We start from the raw sequence: 21,400 nt of genomic DNA on the forward strand, positions 1-21,400 counted from the left end.
TTTATGGCTGCCGAACAACACGCCAAATCAAAATAGAATTGCTCGCAGTGCATGCATAATGGTTAATCAAATCAGAATTTTATATATATATATATATATATATATATATATATATATATATATATATATATAAATATATATTATTGAGATTCCACTTCAATATTTAATGTTTTTAACTGTAATGTTGCATTGTGTGCAGCTAACGTTGGACTTAACCTTCAGTTTTCATAAATAAACATATCCATTGTTTTGCATTCATCAAGTTCTGAATAAAATTATAAAATAAAGTGCTATTCTTGAAGGTCTCTCATGAGTAACCCTACTGTGATATATAATAGTATATTACTTGTACAGTGATATAAGGTCATACCGCCAAACCCTCAAAATCAATTAATAGCCAAAATGAGTTAAATTTACAATTAATTACTTACTATAAAGAAAACTATCAATTCAAACTCAACTTAATCAAATGTCTGGTGAACCATGCAAATAAAGAAAAAACAATAAAACAATATATTAATATATCTTATTAATGAATGTAATGATGATGAATTCAGGGGAGGCTGGGGCTGGAATGATGGAAAGAAAGGAAGAGAGAGAAAAAGAAGCACTGCATCCTGAAGGAGGGGGTTTTATACAATACCTAAGTTGACCGTGAGTTTGACACGACTGCCATCCAGCTCTAGTCGAAGAGTATCGGCGGAGTCGCGTGAAGTGGTGGCCATGAGCAGGCCATACGCCCGCTGAGACATGAAGCGAAGGGACACGTCCTCCGCTTCAGTGTGCATCACGGTAGGCATCACCACTTTCATGAACATGCTCCCATCATAGCTCAAGATAGACGCCTCTGTGGACAAAACAACACAAGATCTGTGTTTAGACAAGTTACTGTAAATGTAAAAAATAAATTTTCTTCCAGGAGAGAAAACAAACATTTCGAGAGGACAAATACGTTTTCTTAAAAAGGCTGTAGTTTTTTCAGTGACATCTTAGACTCGCACAAAAAGACGTGAATGACAATATAATAAAACAATTTTAAAATAATGCTTTTTATTGGACTTTCAGCATAAACAATGCCAAATTGTACCCCTACACAATTTTGAAATACCAATAGACTGCATGGTCAAGGTGATGGCCATCAAAAAGAAAAGTCATCTTCCTGGGAAAATGCTTGACTAAAACAAAGCACATTGAGTTGTCCTACAGGTTTCAGTTAACTGGCTCAACAGGTAAATGAACAAATCTCTCCTGCCATCTGCCTTTTTCAGCAAGCTGCCACACAGCCAGCCAGCCAGCCAGGCACACCGCTCGGACAGAACTGATGGAAGTACCGATGCCCTTTCTCTCCAGCCTCAGCCTCTGACTGTCATTCAACGCACCGCTGGCCTGAAAACACTCCATATGAAAGTATTAGAAAAGCCAGCCAAGCATAAAATGTCTGCTTTTGTCAGCATGTAGACAGAAATGGCAGATGGGCTCTGTTGTTTGGGCAGGTTTTTTTTCTGAGATCAATTGTAGAGTCCACATAAAATCTCATTTCAAGTACCTCTGGCTAAATATTTTTGAGAAAACCTGTGCAGCACAAGATATTTAGTTTTAGTTCCAATATTCAATGAAGGTCAAAGGTTGCTCCAGATAAAATAATACAATATATACTACTGTCCAAAAGTTTGGGATCAGTTTTGAAAGAAATTAATATTTTTATGCGGCAAGGATTTATTAAAACTAATCAAAATTGATAGTAAAAACATTTATAGTTACAAAAGATAATTTGCTCTGTAATGTTTTGTAACCAATGTTGTTAAAAAAACACACAGACATGGCAGATTCGGACAGGTTTCATGTAAAGTACGTCAGTGACACCTAGTCCTGTCTCTATAGACAGAACAAGATCCGTTGAGATTTTCCTATCGGGTTTTTAAATGTATGTGTAAAAAAAAAAGCCGATCGTAAACATAACTTGATACTTTGATGTTTTTTTCTACAACATGTTCGAAAACACACATTTTGTAGCAGTTAGGTTTATCTTTGAAAACGTATGTTTCTATTAAGTAACTAGATAAGAAAGTTTGAGTATGCAGTTTACTTTGTAGAACAAAACATCAAAGTATCGTCAAGTTATGTTTACCACAGGCTTTATTTTGACATTCTTTTTAATCAAATTGAATTAAATTGAAAAACCCCATAATAACACCCATAGGAAAATCTCGAAGGAACCAGCGGCGAACTAGACGTTAGACAGATATCGTGATGTATAATTATAGGATTGTTTAGCAATATATTGATTATCGCAGAAATGCTGTATCGTGATATTATCAGAATCGTGAGCCATGTATCGTGTCGTATCGTGAATCCCACCCTTAGTGTTATTGGGGCGTTTTTTATTTGTGCAAAAGTTTAATTTAACACATATTTACATATACTGCATAATACTCTAAACAACTGATAATCTGTAAAAGGCAATTTCACTGTCTAGGAACAATCATGGTGCACCAATTAATTACGGCTCAATCAGACACTTACAATAATTTTGTCTCAGATACATTTCTCAAAAATACATGAAGCAGACTTCATAAAATCAAAAAAGTAAATACAATGATCCCACATTTCAAGAGAAGATCAACAACGAACGCTCATTTAATCCTCAGCCGTGAAAACTCTATCCTGAACACATGCATTCTAAATACTGATGCATAGAAACCGCTGACAAACTCTACAATTACACATCGATCAGTATGTTATTATGTGCAATTAGTTGCTTTTCAAATCCTCCCTGGGGTCTCCACCAATTTTCATTTTACAGAGAGTGGGAGAAAGAAATCGAGGTCGAGCGGCCATCAGTGAAGACAGCGAGAAGAGAAACAGATAAGTGGGACTAACCTCTAGACAGTATCTGATGATTAACTCCGATTGATAGCAAATCAAAATGATTTTATATCAACGTTATTGAGCAGCGGGCTGATGCGGATGGACAGAAACATGGCGTGGAGGATGTGACAAGAGTGACGGGGGAATGAGCCACCAGAAATCTTCACAGGGTGGCGGTGTTTCTCAATAAGGGGCCGATGTTACACAACAGCATCCGGCAGCCATCTTGAGAGACTCTCTTATGAGATTTATTTTACCACTGTTTCCTCTCAAAGCATTTCACGTGAGGGCACTCATTCACTGTAAAGCTTTTTCTCTTCTTTTAGCTGGGATAATTAATACAGTTATTAGGGCTGCATAAAAATGCTGTGCACACACTCCACATTTCCTTATATTAATTAAGGGGATCTTTTGTTTTCCTATGTAAATAATGAACACAGAACTTATTCAATCACATCCCGAATGAAACACGGTTCATGAAAGTCAAATGAGCTGCAAAAAGCATTACTCATGGGAGACGCTAATTCAATAAATAAAGGGCTTTAACTGACATTCCATCTCACTAATTGATGAATGAATAGATGGAATGTTTAATCAGAACTGTTTTGTTTTTGTTTTGTTCTTTCTCTCTGTGTTGCTTCTGAACTTTTGGATATGCATTATCGTTTACTCATGAGGAGATTTGCAAATGTGTAGTTTTGGGGCCAGATTTCAAGCAGTGTCCCAAAGTGTGACATGCTAAGGTCCATCTAAGCTGATTTTTAAACAACATTCTTGTAATTGTTTTATGTATATCATGGATGTATTTTTTACTTAATAAATCACACACAATATATATATATATATATATATATATATATATATATATATATATATATATATATATATATATATATTTATTTATTTTATTTTTTTATTTTTTGCTAAATAAAAAATGCAGGACTAGTTTTTAAGATAACTTAAAATAAAAAAAGAACATTAAAATGTAAAACATGCCCAGATTTATAACATAAAAATAATCTATAAAAAATGTATAAAATTAGTTTCATAGCCAGTAAGATATATTTATGGCTGGATTTTTTTTTCTTTCGTCCGTCCCCCCTTCAAATTACTGGCCTTGCTTGAGGCACCAGTACCACATTTGTGTCATAACATTTCGATTAACCCGAATGGCTAGCGCCCTGGAATACAAATGTATCGATTTAGCTTCTAATATTGAGTGAGCGCAGGCTGCTTAATTAAGGTGTATCTGTGATATGATCTATCATCATCATCTGTGCAGCACAGAGGGATCAGACTGACCTGTACTGAGCTCTGTCTCAATGACATAATGAAAGAAACATCAGACATAAAAGGCAATCAATGTTCATTAAATTGTCAGTCTCCCTGCTGCTCACCAGCAGACGACGAACTCTAAACTGAAGATGACAAGGACATTAATGTAGGCAGCAATTCAACCTTCAATCTCTGCTGTGAGACAGAGACATGCAGAGACCATTTGGTAAGCAGTGCCTCAAAACAGAGCAGCTGTTGCCTTTCTTTTGCTGATTGTTTAGACTCTTTAACCTTTATCAGCTCCTGCGGTGCCACATGCTGCAAATTAAGGTGTAAAGAGAGACATTTTATTATACGTCTGCTCTTGCAGTGCGGCGTCTAACTGCCCAATTTAGGTTATAGGTAATTCCTGATGACATTTCATCAACCATTGTGAGCATGAGTGAGATTATCATTAGAACAATGGCCAATTCAGGTGTATTAATAAATGTTAACTAATATTCAGAGTAATATAAGTTAACACAAGTCTGGTTTGGTGAAGATGAACCAGCTGTGGGAGTACCTTAGACAAAAAAAAAAGACAAAAAAAGTTTAGGAATCAGTGTCCAATGCAGGAACTTTTTATCTATGAGAAACGGCACTCCTAGTCTATTGGCTATCACAGTATTTACATCAAGTTTAATAGATAAATAAATATTGGAGAGCTCTCCACTCCGAAAGCTGGATATTCTCTGCTTTTGTGGACGAAACTATGTATAAACTAAACTAAAACCAAATCATTCAGGAAATTGTTCTGTGCATATTTGTAATTAAACATACCTGCAGGTGGCCAATGGTTACACCCACACAAACGGTCACACACATGTTAAATAATGTGTTGCAGGTGTGTTTTCTGTTCTGTATTAAACGGGCCCCGGAGAAAAACCATGAAAGCTCCGACGTTACCGTTTTTGCTGTCGTACTAGAGAAATGAAGAACATACAGGTAGGCATATACTTGCCTATTTATTACTGCTATGTAGAAGTTATCAAATTCTATATTGCCAGCCATTTCTATATGCGATAAAATTAAAAAATTTGTCTGTGATGCATTTTTGCTATTCGCAATCCAGAAAAGAGAGAGAGCTCTCTCACGCAGAGCTACAGCGCGCCTGCTTAATGGGTGACGAAGGTTGAGATAACTAAACATTCGAACGTCTGGTTACACTTTAGGTGATATTAATCTAATTTTATTTTTGATTTCGATTAGACTATGAAAAACTAGCCTCGTTCCGTCTAGCGCAACTCCCTTCCCTTCACAGCGGTGTGCTGTCATTTCTCCCTAAAACCCAAACTCAACGTAGGAATCAGCACAATCGGTAATTGTTGCAAAATCCAGTCTCTACCGTTGACAAATTGCGGGACGTGCTTGATAATAAAAAGAGCTATTAAAAGCACAATAATTTGTGCAAAAGTCACTGTTTCCAAAATCAAGGCAGCTTTTTGTGTGTGCGCTCCGAAGCAAATTATACTTTAGGCTTCGTGTGCGCATCTGACCGATCAAATACACACAAAAATATGTCAAAATGACCGTCTTGGAGAGTATTCACTTAAACACGGTATATGTCTTAAATGGGCGCACATAGTTGGGAGAAAATACGATGTGTATTATAAGATCTGCAAAATGGCACAGTCTAATTACTCACAGCTCTTGAATGAATAACTTTAGCTTTAATAAGCATTAATCTATCAGTGAAAATTTTGAAGTGTTATTTTACAGTGTTTATATTTCTTTTGTGGGTCACATTACTTACTGTACCTGAACCATAATGTTAGTAGACCTTCCAGAAATTAAAGCACTATTTCGTTTGTATCTTTGTTTTATTGTATATTTATTGTATTTATTTGACCATTTGTTTGTACTTTGTTTCTTTATTCTTATTGTATCAAATCTTATATCTATAAAACATTAAAACAATTCCTGCACACCGGTGCATTTACAGATGTTTTATATTCGTTTTTATTCAAACATTGTTTTTTCTTTTGCTAAAGATATATTTTATGATTCATAATTTAAAGCAAGGTTAATGATGTTCTTAATTTGTTTCTTTTCTTTAAAAAATATATATAAAATATGCCAAAAAGGACCGATAAGAACACTGTTACAGGATCGATAATAGTAGAAATACCATTAAAACCATTATGATCCCATCCCTATACCTGAATGATGACAACTGCAGTCTCTAACACAAGCTTGAAAAAGTGGGACAGAGAGAAACATTGCATGTGATTTTAGGTCACTACTATAATAGTATACATGAAACGGAGTCGCTTTCAATAGGCAATATTTTGTCAGGGAGGAAATTAAGGTTTTTCACAGCACAACTGCTAAATCATAAACCAATCAAAAACCAGGCTTAAATTACAGGCTGTCTATTTGGTATTTTACATAAGTCTTACACTACATAAGATAATTCAAGATGGATTTGGGACTAGTCATCTGAATAACAAAATGAATCCATTATCACTCTTACATTGAGATCAATTCTAATAGTTTAAATTCAGAAATACTATTAATAAATTACTTAACATTTAAATCTGCTCCGCCTAAGAAATGAAGCACATTCTGTATGCACAGCACCAAACAGAAAACGGAATCTGTCCTTAAAATGTCCTTTATCTCTCTAGGTTGACCATCACAGATCCTTTCAAATTTCCCCTCATGTGCCACTAGATGGCAGCAGATGTCTTAGGATGTCAACATGCTATTCTTGCAGTGATTTAAAGGGTTGCACAACCACAATTAATGTCAACTGACATTAAACACAGAAAATTAAAAGAATTACTGCATGGACACTGTAAATTTTAAAGATCCATTACTGACAGCGAATAACCAGCATTATACAATGTGAAGTTTCTGAAGTATCCTCCAAAAAACACTTAAATGTGCAAATCAGTTCCCAAGCTCTGGTGGGCCCAGGAATGGTTTATAGTGAAACCCTGAAGGGGGCTTCTGACACCCGCAGTTGCCATAAATAGAGAATCGTAGCAATACTGCAGCAACAATTTGAATAATTTAGAGCCGCCCTTGAAAGAGGAGGACCAAATACAGTTGGCACATCCTCCTCCACGTGCCTATCTGCTCCTCCCAACGCCGACACAAAAGGATTTACTCGGTTCTGTTTCAGCCGTGATTGTGGAAGCAGCTTGCGGACCGCTCTCGTCTGCGCTCATTTAGCTTCAGAGCTGGATTAGAAACAGTTCGATAACTCTCCTGCCACTGAAAATAAACTGTTTTCAACCGCAGAGCAAACCCACAAGCCCTCCATGAATCCCTATTTTCTTGGGTTTCGTATTTTACTGCAGATAGTAGAGAATAGCAGGGAGAGGCCCATACAAATCACTAATCTCTTGTAATATTTATTATTTCTCCTTGATAGCAAATACAATTAAATGGAGAGCTACCAGACATCTCACGTGTCTTCTCTGGAGTTTGGAAGACATTTCAGTGTCACAAACCGTGCTCAGATATGCCAAGACATCAAAGTCTGCAAGTGCAAGATTTCAATATGAACTGAAATAATTCTCAAATTCATTAAATTATGATATCCAAAGTAATATTATATCTCTGTACGCTTACTGTAAGGCACAACAGTATATATAATTGTTATAAAATATGGCTTAATAAATGTGTCTTAATATTTATATTTTGTATATAATATTATGTATGTAATATATATATATATATATATATATATATATATATATATATATATATATATATATATATATATATACAGTATAAATATATTTAAATTGGGCACATATATTAGCTGTAGTCATAGTTCCCATGTTTCTGGTCTTTCTTGTGTGATCTCTCTCTCTCTCTCTCTCTCTCTCTCTCTCTCTCTCTCTCTCTCTCTCTCTCTCCTTCATGGCTCATTTAAATTGTTCTAAGGGTAGAAAGCAGGAATGATAGTGATTGGCTTAGATTACTACAGAAACAATGGTGTAACAGCCTGTTTTCACCTGATGAAGGCCCTCAACTCACAATAATTCATGAAGGTTTTTGAGGCTGCCAACAACTGCGATCTGAAAATTCAGCAGGCCCGTGAGTGTCTACCAAGAGCATGTTAGGTGTATTATCGTGGGCCGTCACCTCTTGCTCCTCTAAGCAGCTGTGACGGGTAGGCAGTGACAGAGACCTCGGCTCCTGTGTGCCTCCACGCATGGAGAGGATGGACAGAAAAAACACATTGATGTAAAATTAGATATTGTGTGGTGTGAATGCTCATTGATGACTAATTTACATTGTGTCAGCTTGAATTTGCAGAGTGATAAAACACTATTTAAATGCTCAGGACAATTCAGTGACGTAAGAGTCAGCTTACATTACAAGTTTGCTTACGAGACTATCACCATAAAGTCTGGTCCACAGTGCACTACAAAAACAGATTTATGACAAACATGTAGTGACCAAGCACAGTTTGTTTCCTTTTAAATCTGAGTTTAGGAGCAGATAAATCTGAAACCAAATATCTCCATATACTGTATATTGAAAAATATACAGGGGTGTTCAAGGATGTCAAGCTACATCGTAATATTACTTAACTATAGGTCAGAGTTGTTAATGATAATTACTACATGGATGTTGTATTAGCTCAAATAAAATAGAGGGAGAAGTAAGGAAATAAAGAACAGACATATTCTCTCTTTTGGCTGTTCGCTGTCGGTGCTAAATTAAAAATATTAACAATATTAACTGTTCCACAGTCTGTTCATTTCAATAATTACTCAAGTCTTTATGACAGAAGTGTTCAGAGACAAAAGCAAACAACAACAACAAAAAATGGAAGGAAACATGCTTCCATTTGCTGTGAAAACTGAAACAAAATATCGTTTCTGTCACAACAGAAAAATAATTAGCTGCTTTCAGATTCTTCGTGCTTGTCTTGTCCTAAATCACAGACTCAAACAGTCAAAAACAAAAGTAACATCTTACTATCTTACTAAGAACAATGCGATTAGCTCAAAGCATCTGAAATTCATGCTAAACTGTCACATTGGTATTATGGAAGATGGCAGACTGAGATAAAGTGTCTTGTCTTTTAAATATCTGCTCTGTTTATGCATGTATAAACCCGTTGCCTGTGTGTACGGGTATATTCGGTCCTAGTTCATCAGCAGACAAACATTCATTTTCACCCTAAAATGATCCAAAAGTACAATATTTCATATAGGATTTCTGGAGTTCTTTATTCAAATAATAATTTTTAAAAAAAATGGCCAAAAAAAGTCGGCTCTTGATAAATAGATATTTATTGATTCTACTTAATTAATTCTAGCTCACCACTTTGGATTAGTCATGATGAACTCTCAGAAATGAGTTTTAATCCTGATCTGTAATCCTGATTTCTTTGAAATCTACTAAATAATTCATTAAAATGCATTTAAAATCTGAAATGGCTTCTGAAATCTTGATAAAAAAAAAAATACAAGAACAATCCAGGTCTGATTATAAAATGTTGTAATAAAAAACACTTCAAGACTGTTTCAAGGAGTTTAATCAATACTATATATATATATATATATATATATATATATATATATATATATACACATATATATATATATATATACATATATATATATATATATATATATATACACATATATATATATATATATATAAATCCGTGTAAAAAAGGCCCATTCATAACACAAAACAGGAATGTATTTTAACAAAGACAGAATGTAAGAATAGAGTGAGAAAGGGGAAATAAAGAGTGAGAATGTGAAAACTCTTTGACAGTTTGAAATATCCAATATCCACAACTGTCAAGGAAAGCAATGCTATCTCCCATTTCCTCAGGCGATAGCGGAGACCACCTTTCCCCTCTCGTGATGGAATGGCATGTTTTGTATACTCTTGTTGAACACTTTCTATTGATGGGGTCTGATGTCAACACACTGATGCATCTCGCAAAAGAACGAATCATTTTTACCCGGTCCTAAATAAAGAGCTACACAAATGCAGGCGCAAAGTTCCCGTCTGGATGAGCTTGTGTAGCGTGGCCAAATGAATGCTGTTGTTAGTGCTTCACTGATTGGCTATTCAGTATGATTAGAGACTTTTCAAAGAGAGGTGAATGATAGGGAGGGAAAATCTGCAGAATATGAGCTGATTTCTTGAAGCTGTGAAATCAGACAGATTGCTGGGGATGGGGGAAGATAACAAGGCCTCGGGACCACGGGGGCGGCACGTTTTGATCGACTGCTGTGAAATCTTATACTGACGTGTTTACCCCTAAGACATGACTTGAGTGTCGATCCATAACCTCAATGTCCAAGGTGTCTGAAAATGTGGGCATGTACATGTGTGTGTAATTATGTGTGTGCGGAATAACGTGTTCATTGTGCTACTGATGGACATGAGTATCCTGAAATGACAGCAATGATCGATCAAGAACATGCGTTGTGTCGCTGAAATTAACACTGATGTAAGACCAGTGAAACAACAACACAAACTATCAAAATGGGCACTTCTAAATCTTCATAATTCCTCTTAACTATATCTATAAAATAATATGTACTTTTTAAACACTTAGGGCCAGATTTACTGACAGCTTGTGCCAGCGCAAACCCTCTTTGTCGTTAAAAAGCTACTGTCAGGATTTACTAAAGACACGCAGTGGAAAAATGAGCACTGAAAAGGTGTGGAGACAGTTATTTTTGCGGCTGACCTTATTGCATATGCATCTGTTGGAGTTTCTCTTTCGGATGCAATATTTATGGGAGGAGAGTGCTTAAATGAATCATGCATGGTGATTTACTATTAGCGCTGTTCAATTTACTGATATTTGTGCCATTAATTAGTGTAGACGCTAATTTGTGCAGCTCTTGGTAGATTGCGTTATATAATTCAATTTTAAATAACATTCACTTATAAACACTTTATATAATTTAATTTATTGTTTTTATAGATATGGAGTATTATATATATATATATCTTTAATAAATATTAAATTCTATAAATTCTGTTTTGTGTATGTACTGTACATACACAAAACAGAATTTATAGAATTTAATATTTATTAAAGATATATATATATATATATATAGATAGATAGATAGATAGATAGATAGATAGATAGATAGATAGATAGATAGATAGATAGATAGATAGATAGATAGATAGATAGATAGATAGAGACCAAAAAACGAAATGGACAAACCACAAGTTTTAACTTGACATATCATCTTAACGCAACCCTCAAGAGCACTAGACCCTATACAAAACTTGGATGTGATGTGAATGGTAAAAGACATGCATATGCGTGTATTTTTGTTTTTGGATAAATGCATTTGCAGCTGCATGAATAAACTGTACGAATGTAGATGTTTTTTTTTTAATTCTCTGTTTTATTTTGTGAATTTTGCCATGAAATGATAAACTCCAATCATTGTGCATTTTACAAAGGTTCCTCCCCCTCATCATCTCTTCAAAGAGAATGAAAGAGAGAGACAGAGAGAGAAATGAAGGCAATCAAAAGAAAAGACAACCTGAGGAAAGAGTAAAATCACTGACATAATTACCCAGATTAGGCTCGAAAGAGTAATTGCAAGATAAACCCTCACGGATGTCATCTCTATGTGCTCTTTGTGGCTTAATCAGAGACACTACAGTATCAAATCAATATATGCTAAAAGCCTTCGGCGGTAAAACGGAAAAGTAAAACAGAACTGCATTGCACTACTGAGGGAACCTGCAGTTTGTGTTATAAAGTTTTACACTAACCACACAGGCCTCCGTGCCACATGGGCTTCACTACGGTCAAGGCTGGGAGAAATATTGTATTGCTGAAGGGGGGGGGGGGGGGGGGGGCGGGGGAATGTGAGTAAACTCAGTTGTGATTATACTTGAGTGTTGTTAAGGGACCCATAGCCGTAACATTCAGTTCACTCTCATGTGATTTAAGGGCCGTGGCTGTGGGGTCCACTTTGGCTCCCTAAGGCCCCCAGGCCAGCATAGATGACCTTCACACTACCTGAATCAATAGCAATTAACTCAAGCACTATAGCCAGCGGTGCTTAGGAGAAAACCAAAGTTCCCAGTACAACTTGGCCTGTTTGCAAACACAAAAACACCTTAAAACATGGAGTGTAGACACATATATATGATATTAACAAACCTGCATACAAACATGCATACAAACAAAATATCTAAGCCAATTATCAACATATCAGCTCTTCCCATAATCATCCGATCTCGTTATTAAATTTAGCATTACTGAAGCATGACCTGTCAAGGTACTTTTGTAATGATCGGGGCCGTTCGCACGGAAATGAGGTTATGCATTTATTAACAAAACAAAATCATTTTGTACATTAATGACTGATGGAATTAATGTGCAAAACGAAATCTCCGCTTTAAATTGGCTAGGCACATCAGACGATGCGGTAAAATGAGTTCAATTACCACATGAAAACAAGTTTTACTGGTTCACACTATTATTTGTTCTACTGTGAGTTGGAAAATGTGTCTGAAAAACCATCATTCAGATATAACAGATTTAATAAAAATCTGTTAATACAAAACAGATTTATATGATACTAGCTTGCATTATTATAACAGAAGCACAACATAGACCCCAGATATTTACCGTAGCAATCAATGTAGGTTTACATCTCAGGGACTGTAATGTATCTTCCCGCAGAAAGATGGCACTTGAAATGGATTTGCTTAGTAAAATTATGTTTTAATGAAAATGTGTGACCTTGAAATTTCTATTATGCAATAACCATTTCATAAAAGCAATCGGCACTGTGCTTTACTAGCAATTTTATAGCTAGGGTAACATAAAAAAAAAAAAAAAGATACAGTATTGTAATATGTAAAAATGTTAAATTAAAATCGGGCCTCTATAATGAATCCAGCACCGTATTCATCTCTTTAACTCCTCAGAATGTAGTTAGGGTGTTTGTAATTTCAAGCGTAAGATAAGATATGACCTTGAGAGATCCTAGCTGCATTCTGTATAATAGACTTAATAAATGTTAAGGAAGCAGAATTCAGTTAATTCAGACTTTCCAGCTTGCGTTGTTTTATATTCCAGCAAGCTATTCAGTGAGGGAAGTTTTCTTTGTTTAGAATATAATTCATGCCAATCAAAAAAAAAAAAAAAAAAAAAAAAATGACAGAGAAAAAGACACATTCATATTCACCTTCATTAAAAGGCTTTTGTATAATGTAAAATTATGTGACATAGGGCCTAACATGTTTAGATGTTAATGCTGACTAATCTAAAATTAACAAACAACATCTGGAAGTATATTTTACATAAAATACTATAATACATAGAATAATAGATCGATCTATCTATCCATCTATATTATTTTTAGCATTATTATTATTAGTAGTAGTAGTAGTAGTGGTAGTAGTAGTAGTAGTAGTAGTAGTAGAAGTAGTAGTAGTATTACTAATTTCACATATGCATTTAACTTGCTTTACATTTGTTTATCAGACATTTTTCCCAAAGCAACAAATTAATCACAAACTACAATATTAGCCTCACTGCAAAATAGTACAAAGTAGTATAGAAGAAATCCATTCAATTCCCTTCATTAAACTATTTGAATTTCTAAAGTGAATTAACTGCAGCACTTCCAGACTATAAATTTCAGTCCAGCACAATGTCAAGTTTCCTCAATCTGGAAAAAAGAGGTGTCTGTCAGGGTTGAAATGCTGAGTGTCCATTAGAGTAAATCTGAAGTGTATGTGTACCGACAGGAATACAGCGTAATGTGTGACAGCAGCCAGTTGTCTGGCCCGAGCAGCAGCTACAGGCTTCTATGGAGCAGATAATAGATCTGGACAAATATCAGGTAGTCCGGTATGCATTCTTAGCAGAGTGAGGGTTTAAGGCTATAACACACACACACACACACACACACACACGCACGCACGCGCACATACACACTTAACATCAAGTGCGTTTCTCACAGCGCATATCCTGTGCAATGAAGCCTGCGAATGTCCTTGAAATTCACTTCAAGCTACCCAAACTTTATGAAAGTTTACTTTATGGATGGTTTGAGTGGTGTTGTGTGTGAGGAATTGGAAGCAAGCAGAATACAGTGTTTCTAAAGCAAACGGTTAAAAACTCACCCAGAACTATTAGACATTTGACTACTGGTCTCAGATGGTGCACCCGATGATCCAAAGTTTGTTTACTGACTGTGTTGCATATTGCATAGTAAAATGTGAAAAGCTGGCTGAAATTACTAGTCTTAACATAACTGACTGGCTTGCTCAATGAGGCACAGATTTTACCAGTCCACCAGGAATTTCTTCTGCGTTTTCTATGTAGATGCTTCTATGTAGATGCTCTTCAAGCATCTTAGCTTAATAATTATGTAATAATTATGTAATTAAGTGTGTCATTAAATGTAATTAATAAAATTAAGTGCTCTTTTAAATTTTAGGGCTTTCTAGTCATTTCAGTGTTTGGTTATTAGCTCAGACATGAGCCGTGCAAATGAGCAGTCCAGGTCCACAGATTTCATTGCTATCAATCACAAAAAGAGTTTGTGTATGTGTATGTGTGTGGGTGACTGACACTTAGAAAGCTGAATATTTTGCCTTGTGGCATAAGTGTAGTCGAATGACAATGTTTAGAAGCATCGCTACTTAGAATGAGAATAGTTTGATGTACTTGCAGATGATTATGACTGACATTTATGGCAAATTAATGTGCAGGAGGCTGATGTACAGTCTGCATTCTCTGTCAATGGAGTGTTAAACTGTTGTATATGACTTTTACATCTGTCTAAAAACATTGCACAAAGATAGAAGATGATAGCATTCCATTTGCTCTAACAACACAAAAACAAAACAATTAATGTCAATGTCTGCTGTCTGCTCCTTATAGCCTAATCTATGTTATTTAGAGCACTTTCATTCTCAGAAACATGAGCCTAAAATCAAAAATTTGAATGCCCTGGTTGTTTTTGTGAATCCATCCCATAAGCAGCATAATATTTTTTTTAAAAAGCAGCAAATTATAATATAATTAATATAATTAATTAATATAATATAATATAATAATAATAATTATTATTATTATTTCTAATCTATTTGTATTTAACTTGCTTTGCATTTGTTTATCAAACATTTTTTCCCAAAGCAACAAATGAAGCAAATCACAAGCAATTTATCACAACGGTGTCAACAATATTAGCTTTACTGCAAAGTAGCACAAAGTTCATAGTATAGAAGCTAGTTTAAGAAAAAAAAAACATAAATACATAAACAAGCAAGCAACATATATAATACTGTTGTTGTCAAATAGTATTGGTGATTTGATGCATGTTATAGAATTGTTTTCTTGACAAACAGTGATGCATATTCCGGTCTGTATTCATTGAAGTACATAGGGAGCTGCAGATATGTCACTGTAAACAGCGTTTACCAACATGGCAGGATGAAGAAACTTGACTTAAAGGGACTTGGCAGTACTTGGTTCAAATTATTTGAGAACTACTGCTCTACTGCATTTAAACTACAAACTACTTATATAGACCAAGACAAAAAAAAAAAGATAACAACGGTTTCTTGTAATCAACGAAATGAATGCAGCGTAATTCATCCCATAAGAGAAATCAGCTCTCATGCAAACATAATAAGCAATTTGCTATGCTCAGTGTTCACAGACATGCTGGAAGTCCCTCTATTACCTGGTTACCCGGAACCCCTGCGTACCGGCCCATATGGAGTCATTCTAACATGCACAACAGACACAAGCTAAAGATTCACAACCACTCAAAAACCCGTTCATTTCCTCTTACCAAAACATTTGTCTCAACATTGTTACTTTTCACATCATTTTTCATGCAAATAGTAATCTCTTTGCCTATGAAATCTGAAGATCTGTCTGTGGGGTTGGACTTTTTCCAAGTTATGACATCATCACAGGCACGACTCCCCAAACGCCGGAGAACATCAGCTTCCATACAGCAACGTGCTGAGATATTAATGAGCTTATAGTTTAACTGATTATGTGAGAGCTAATCTGCTGTTTACAAACAGCAGCAGATGGGATTTTACAGGTGAAAAGCTAAACAAACTGGCGTGACGGTGATTGTAAATTGTCTTTTTTTTTTTTTAAATTATGTTGCAATCGAAACTAAACCCGCCTCTCGTGTTTATTCTAAAATAAAACAAAAAATGTATTCAAGAAATCCAGGTTTTATATGAACTAATAAAGGAAAATTAAATGTAAAGGCAGATAACTCACCCCTCTCGCAGGAGCGGGACCAGTAACCGGTGCCTGTGCAGTCGCAGATAAAGCGATTCCATCCTTCTTTGCACACGCCTTTGTTCTTGCACGGATAGCTGTCGCACTGCTTGACTGGCATCTTGTTGCAGGAAGGTTTGATGCCTGCACCATTCTGGTCCTCAGCAATTTGTCTGATGTCCTTACTGCGACCGTCAATGAACAGGTCCCGAATGCATCCCACATAGCCGTAGTTTAGCATGGCAGTCCATAGTTCAGTGGGAAGGATTAGGCCTGCCCGGTTATCAGGGAGGCCGCCTAAGTACATGTCCCCCTCCAGGTCCAGGATCTCATTTTCTCCACTGGCAGTGAATGGAGTGCGACGGCTGTTAACAGATATGGTGCCTGGGAATAATCAAAAGTATTGTTAGAGGTCCAAAATCATTTTATGGTTCTCTATTTTTGCAGTTTAGGTATGTGTTTAACTTCTAAAATGTCCCCAGAAGTAATTTTAATCTGACAAAACGTATGGTTAATAAAGGGATAATGTACATCCAGCCGGTTGTTATCGCAGATTAAAACCCGACAGGGTGATCAGGACCCTGACGCGAAGCGGAGGTCATACAACTCATACCACTTAATACATGGTATTTCACCACATAAATAATTAAGGGGATAAGAGATATTGATTTGAGATTTTAAAATCATACCTGTTTGTTATCTTAAATTCCATTACAGTGTACGAAACAATCGTCACAAAATGGCAGCCGCTGCGTTTATATGAAACAAGAGAGAGCGAGTCCGCGATACTGGATGACAAAATTAAATAACTGTTCACAGAATATTGATTGGAGTTTTAATATTTTATTAGCTCACCAAACACGAAACATCAATGAGGAAAGATTCTTCCTAGCAAGCGTAAAGTGGTGACTTTAGTGTCAGTTACCCAGATAAGCGTTATGTGTTATCAGTTTTTACCCGTTGTTATCGAGGGAATACATACCACTGGATGGCACAATTGACCAATCAGAATGAAGTATTCCGCAAAACTCATTAAACTGGTGTGAGTGGGTGGCGGTGGGGCTAATTTGCATATTCATGGATCCGCGTATACTAAATTAAACAAGGGTGTAGTTACATTCAAGCTATTTTAAGGAGTGAATAAAAAAAAATTCACAGGATTTTTTTTATGTTAAATGTTAAAATACTTTCAAAGTACATGCTTTTTGTTTTTATGTGGAGAGACTGTAAACTAAACAACTGTAAATTACTGTACTGTGTAATCTCAGAGAGTCTGTCCTGTGTCCCCTGTGCACAAGAGACAAAGATAGGGATAGAATGACCATCCATAGACTATGAGATAGAGAGAGTGGGGGACTATGAGAGGATTATTTCCTATTTATGACCTAATCGGGAATGTGTGAATCTAGTAAAGCAGTGTCTCTCATACAGACACGCAGATGTAAACAATGCATCCCATGTGGGGAACCAGGGATCAATGGGAATAATCTCTTCAGAACTGACACTGGTCCAGTCACCCACATGGCTATGTCAAAAACCTCACATTATTGATATCCTAAAAGGCCTCCCAAGGGCCCTGTGCTATGAAGTGATATGGAGTAGTCGTCGATCGATTCAGAAACAGAGTGCCGGCGATTCAAGGGCAAAGGAAGAAAGAAAGAGGTGAATGAGGATACAGAGAAAGATAGAGGGGATAAACGCTAATAAAAAGTTCTGTCAAAGTAGATGTGAAATGAAAATGTCAGCCTACTTTGGACTAAATGTGTCCATTATTGGTGACTAACCACTGTGCTTTTTGTTTAAAGCTGTTATCTTTGGGCTGCAGAGCTTAACGTCGATGGAAAACACACAAGCAATTACAGTATCCAACCGATTTAATAATGAAACAAAGTGGGAGTTCTTTATGAGCTTAAAGTTAAAAATTGGTTTTAAAAATAAGACACAATTTATCACAATGTCTTTATTTCTAAGAGCATATTACCCACATTGAAAATGGAAATATAGGATATTTCTCTTTCTGACGCAATTTTCAGACAAAAGTTAAAAATTTACTTTACTACAATGTGGCCAAAGTTAAAAATTGGTTTTAAAAATAAGACACAATTTATCACAATGTCTTTATTTTCTAAGAGCATATTACCCACATTGAAAATGGAAATATAGGATAGTTCTCTTTCTGTTGCAATTTTCAGACAAAAGTTAAAAATTAACTTTACTACAATAGAAAGTAGTGTGGAAACAAACAAATAAATAAATGTATGCATGTATGTACTGGATTCAAATCATTTAATAAATGTGTTAAGCATGGTATATATAACACTTAAGTGTGTGTGTGTGAGTGTATTTGGCTCTGAGTATCCACACACACTGACCTGATCTTCCATCTCGCTGGATGTCCACATGGTACCAGGCCCCGTCGTTCACCTTGTTCAGTGTGGCTTTTACTTTGATAGTCCCAGAGCCCATGTCCAGCAGCAGGTACAAACTTCCATCCAGAAGCTCCACTGCAAAAAAGTCCACTTTTGTATTCTTTTGGCTACGGGCATCCTTTCTTTCCTGCTGCTTCCCGTGGGTAAAGAGAATAAGGCCGTTTGGTTCAGTGGTACGGAAGTCGAAGGAGATGGAGCCCATGCGTTTGGTGTTCCACTTAGGTAGGCTGATATAGGCCTCGGGCGTCTCGAACGAGATGGGGTCCAGGGTGGCCACATTCTCGCACTTGAACACCACATCTCCCTGGATCTTCATTTTGGGGTCCACAATGCGGGCGAGCCGGGAGAGTTCCAGCCTGATGTCATTGTTTTTGTAAACAACCTATGCGGATATAAGCAAATAATCAGTGAATGATGATGATAATATATGTGATATCTTTATCTGGTTTTCGAAGATAATTAACATGAATATGCAATTTTCTTTTTTTTTTTAATACTGGATGCTAAATAGAGTCACCAGCAAAGGTGACTTCATTTAAATATGACCTGTGATAATACCAATAGGCCAGGCCACTGCCTGCAAATGACTGTCTCTCAGTGGTAATTGACTCAGGCTGCGCTGGCACAAGCATGTGGGTCTGGTTTCCTTGATAACTATGGTAATGGGTTGACAAAGCCGCAATGGCACTTTCTGCCACAAAAGCCCAAAAAAAAAGTCCTGCCCCCTGCATGCTACCCAAATCTCACATCGTGCTCTGGGTCCTAGTGCCTGTCAGTTGAAGGTAAGACATCAGTTACGTGCTCTTAGCATATTTGCTTAGAGTTTTATATGTGGCAAAGGGCCATCTGGGATATTTTTTGCTAATTTTTGTGCCTTACTATTTTGGCACAGTCTGACCGTTAAACCAGCATAGAGCATATTAAACCTCCTAACACCGAAGAAATTCACCGGGGTGTGAAATTGCCTGTTTAAGCTAATTTCTCCTAGAGAAGGAGATCTTTTTTTGTGGGCACATTTTAGAACATCACACTGTTTGTGAGTGCAAGCTATCGGCACAAACGCTCCAGCCATGATATTACAGTTAATCCTGCAGGTTGTGGGGAGAAAATCAAACATCCTCTCAGGTGCAGGAAGGACAGAGTGGAATGGAAGGATTCTGTTCTGTTCCTGAAGAAAAGTCACTGCGATTTACAGGCTTTTCTCTTCTCTCGTGTTTCTTATCTGATAGATCATAAATATCATTCTCCCTGAGGGGAATCCATTTCTCAGTTGGTTCCTCGCATCTCATACAAACATCGTCATTTTTCTCTACAAGACTAAAACTGCTAGCTGAGGACTCTTATTGTTCTTTCAAAAACAGTATTTTCCCTCTGTAAACCATCTTGGTGCTGTCAGATAGATTGACGTACCAGGCTCTCTTAAAACTCTAACATCATGATAAGATTACTTAACCTGCACAATCAGAGACATTCAAAGCACGTACTGGTCTAGAATATGGAGAGTATTTTATAGAACTCAATGTCCCAAATATTGTCATGATGGTGTAACATATATAGACTGTGTTTTCTTAAAATCAACTATATTATAATCAACTACAATTATTGAAATTCATATATACACATACACATACACATACACACACACACACACACACACACACACACACACACACACACACACACACACACACACACACACACACACAATTTAATATAAGAAAGAGAAAGAATTGAATACTCAACATAGAATCCCTGCACGCATATCATAGGCCCGAATTTGACCTTGAGAATTTCAACATGACTGAAAACTGCCAGACACTGATTAGACAATGATTGCTGTTATTTGTAACATTATCATTTCTATTTATCCTGTCTGGTGCATTTTTTATCACCTAAATCAAGTTTCATCTTGCAAATTGTCCACAACACCAGGGGCAGCCATAGTCTCTGACACAAATTGATACTCTGCAATTTGGTTCATTCTTTGGCATTGTCATTTTGATGCGTTCAGGCGGCCCATAAAATGTCAGCCAGTTAATTCAGCTGATGAGCTGCTCATAGATGTGAAATATCCACACCCTTCCCAGAGTCTTGATTCTGTAACCTAGCTCGAAAATCACATTTAAGTTGTCTAAACCGTTAAACCTTTTCACTGAAATATTCTTTAATTGCATTAATTGACTTTTGGAGCATGGTGCAAACCATAGAAGAAAAGCAAAAAAAATGCACTCAAAATAAGCATTTCAACTAAGAAAAAATATTTATTCCCCTGGGAGAACAGAAGGGTTACTAGAATAGAGTGTCCATAGAAATTTGACATTTGAATATAATGCCAGGGCTTTATCTAACAACACCTGGTATGTAGTTTGAAGGGAAGGAAAGCAGCTGTAACTGAGACTCCACCTATAGACAGATCCTTGGTGTGAGTCTTCTCATGTCTGTCTATCTCAGTTTTATGGATTCGGCCGCAAGGGAACGTAAGGATTGACTGGTTCCAGACACAGAAAGAAATCCGTTTGAGTGTGTGTATGGACTAAAAATTTCATCAGGTTGT

At 36.3% G+C, this 21,400-nt stretch overlaps 1 protein-coding gene across 17 annotated transcripts in view; it reads right to left on the minus strand.

The window, feature by feature from the left end:
* Window positions 1-21,400, minus strand: part of nrxn3a (neurexin 3a) — a 302,208-nt gene that overhangs the window by 203,315 nt on the left and 77,493 nt on the right. For all 17 annotated transcript variants that reach the window (XR_013206632.1, XR_013206630.1, XR_013206631.1 and 14 more), the window contains 3 exons: window positions 18,790-19,228; window positions 16,418-16,801; window positions 644-847 (listed from right to left, as the gene is read on the minus strand). Coding sequence is in view for 14 of the 17 variants with exons in the window: in XM_077239234.1 (XP_077095349.1) it covers window positions 644-847; window positions 16,418-16,801; window positions 18,790-19,228 (1,027 nt within the window). In the remaining 3 variants the exon portion in view is untranslated. The remainder of the gene's footprint in view (window positions 1-643; window positions 848-16,417; window positions 16,802-18,789; window positions 19,229-21,400) is intronic.

This window comes from Siphateles boraxobius, unplaced genomic scaffold, assembly GCF_051911475.1.
Source record: "Siphateles boraxobius isolate OS27281-9 unplaced genomic scaffold, OSU_SipBor_1 22, whole genome shotgun sequence".
Taxonomy (NCBI): domain Eukaryota; kingdom Metazoa; phylum Chordata; class Actinopteri; order Cypriniformes; family Leuciscidae; genus Siphateles; species Siphateles boraxobius.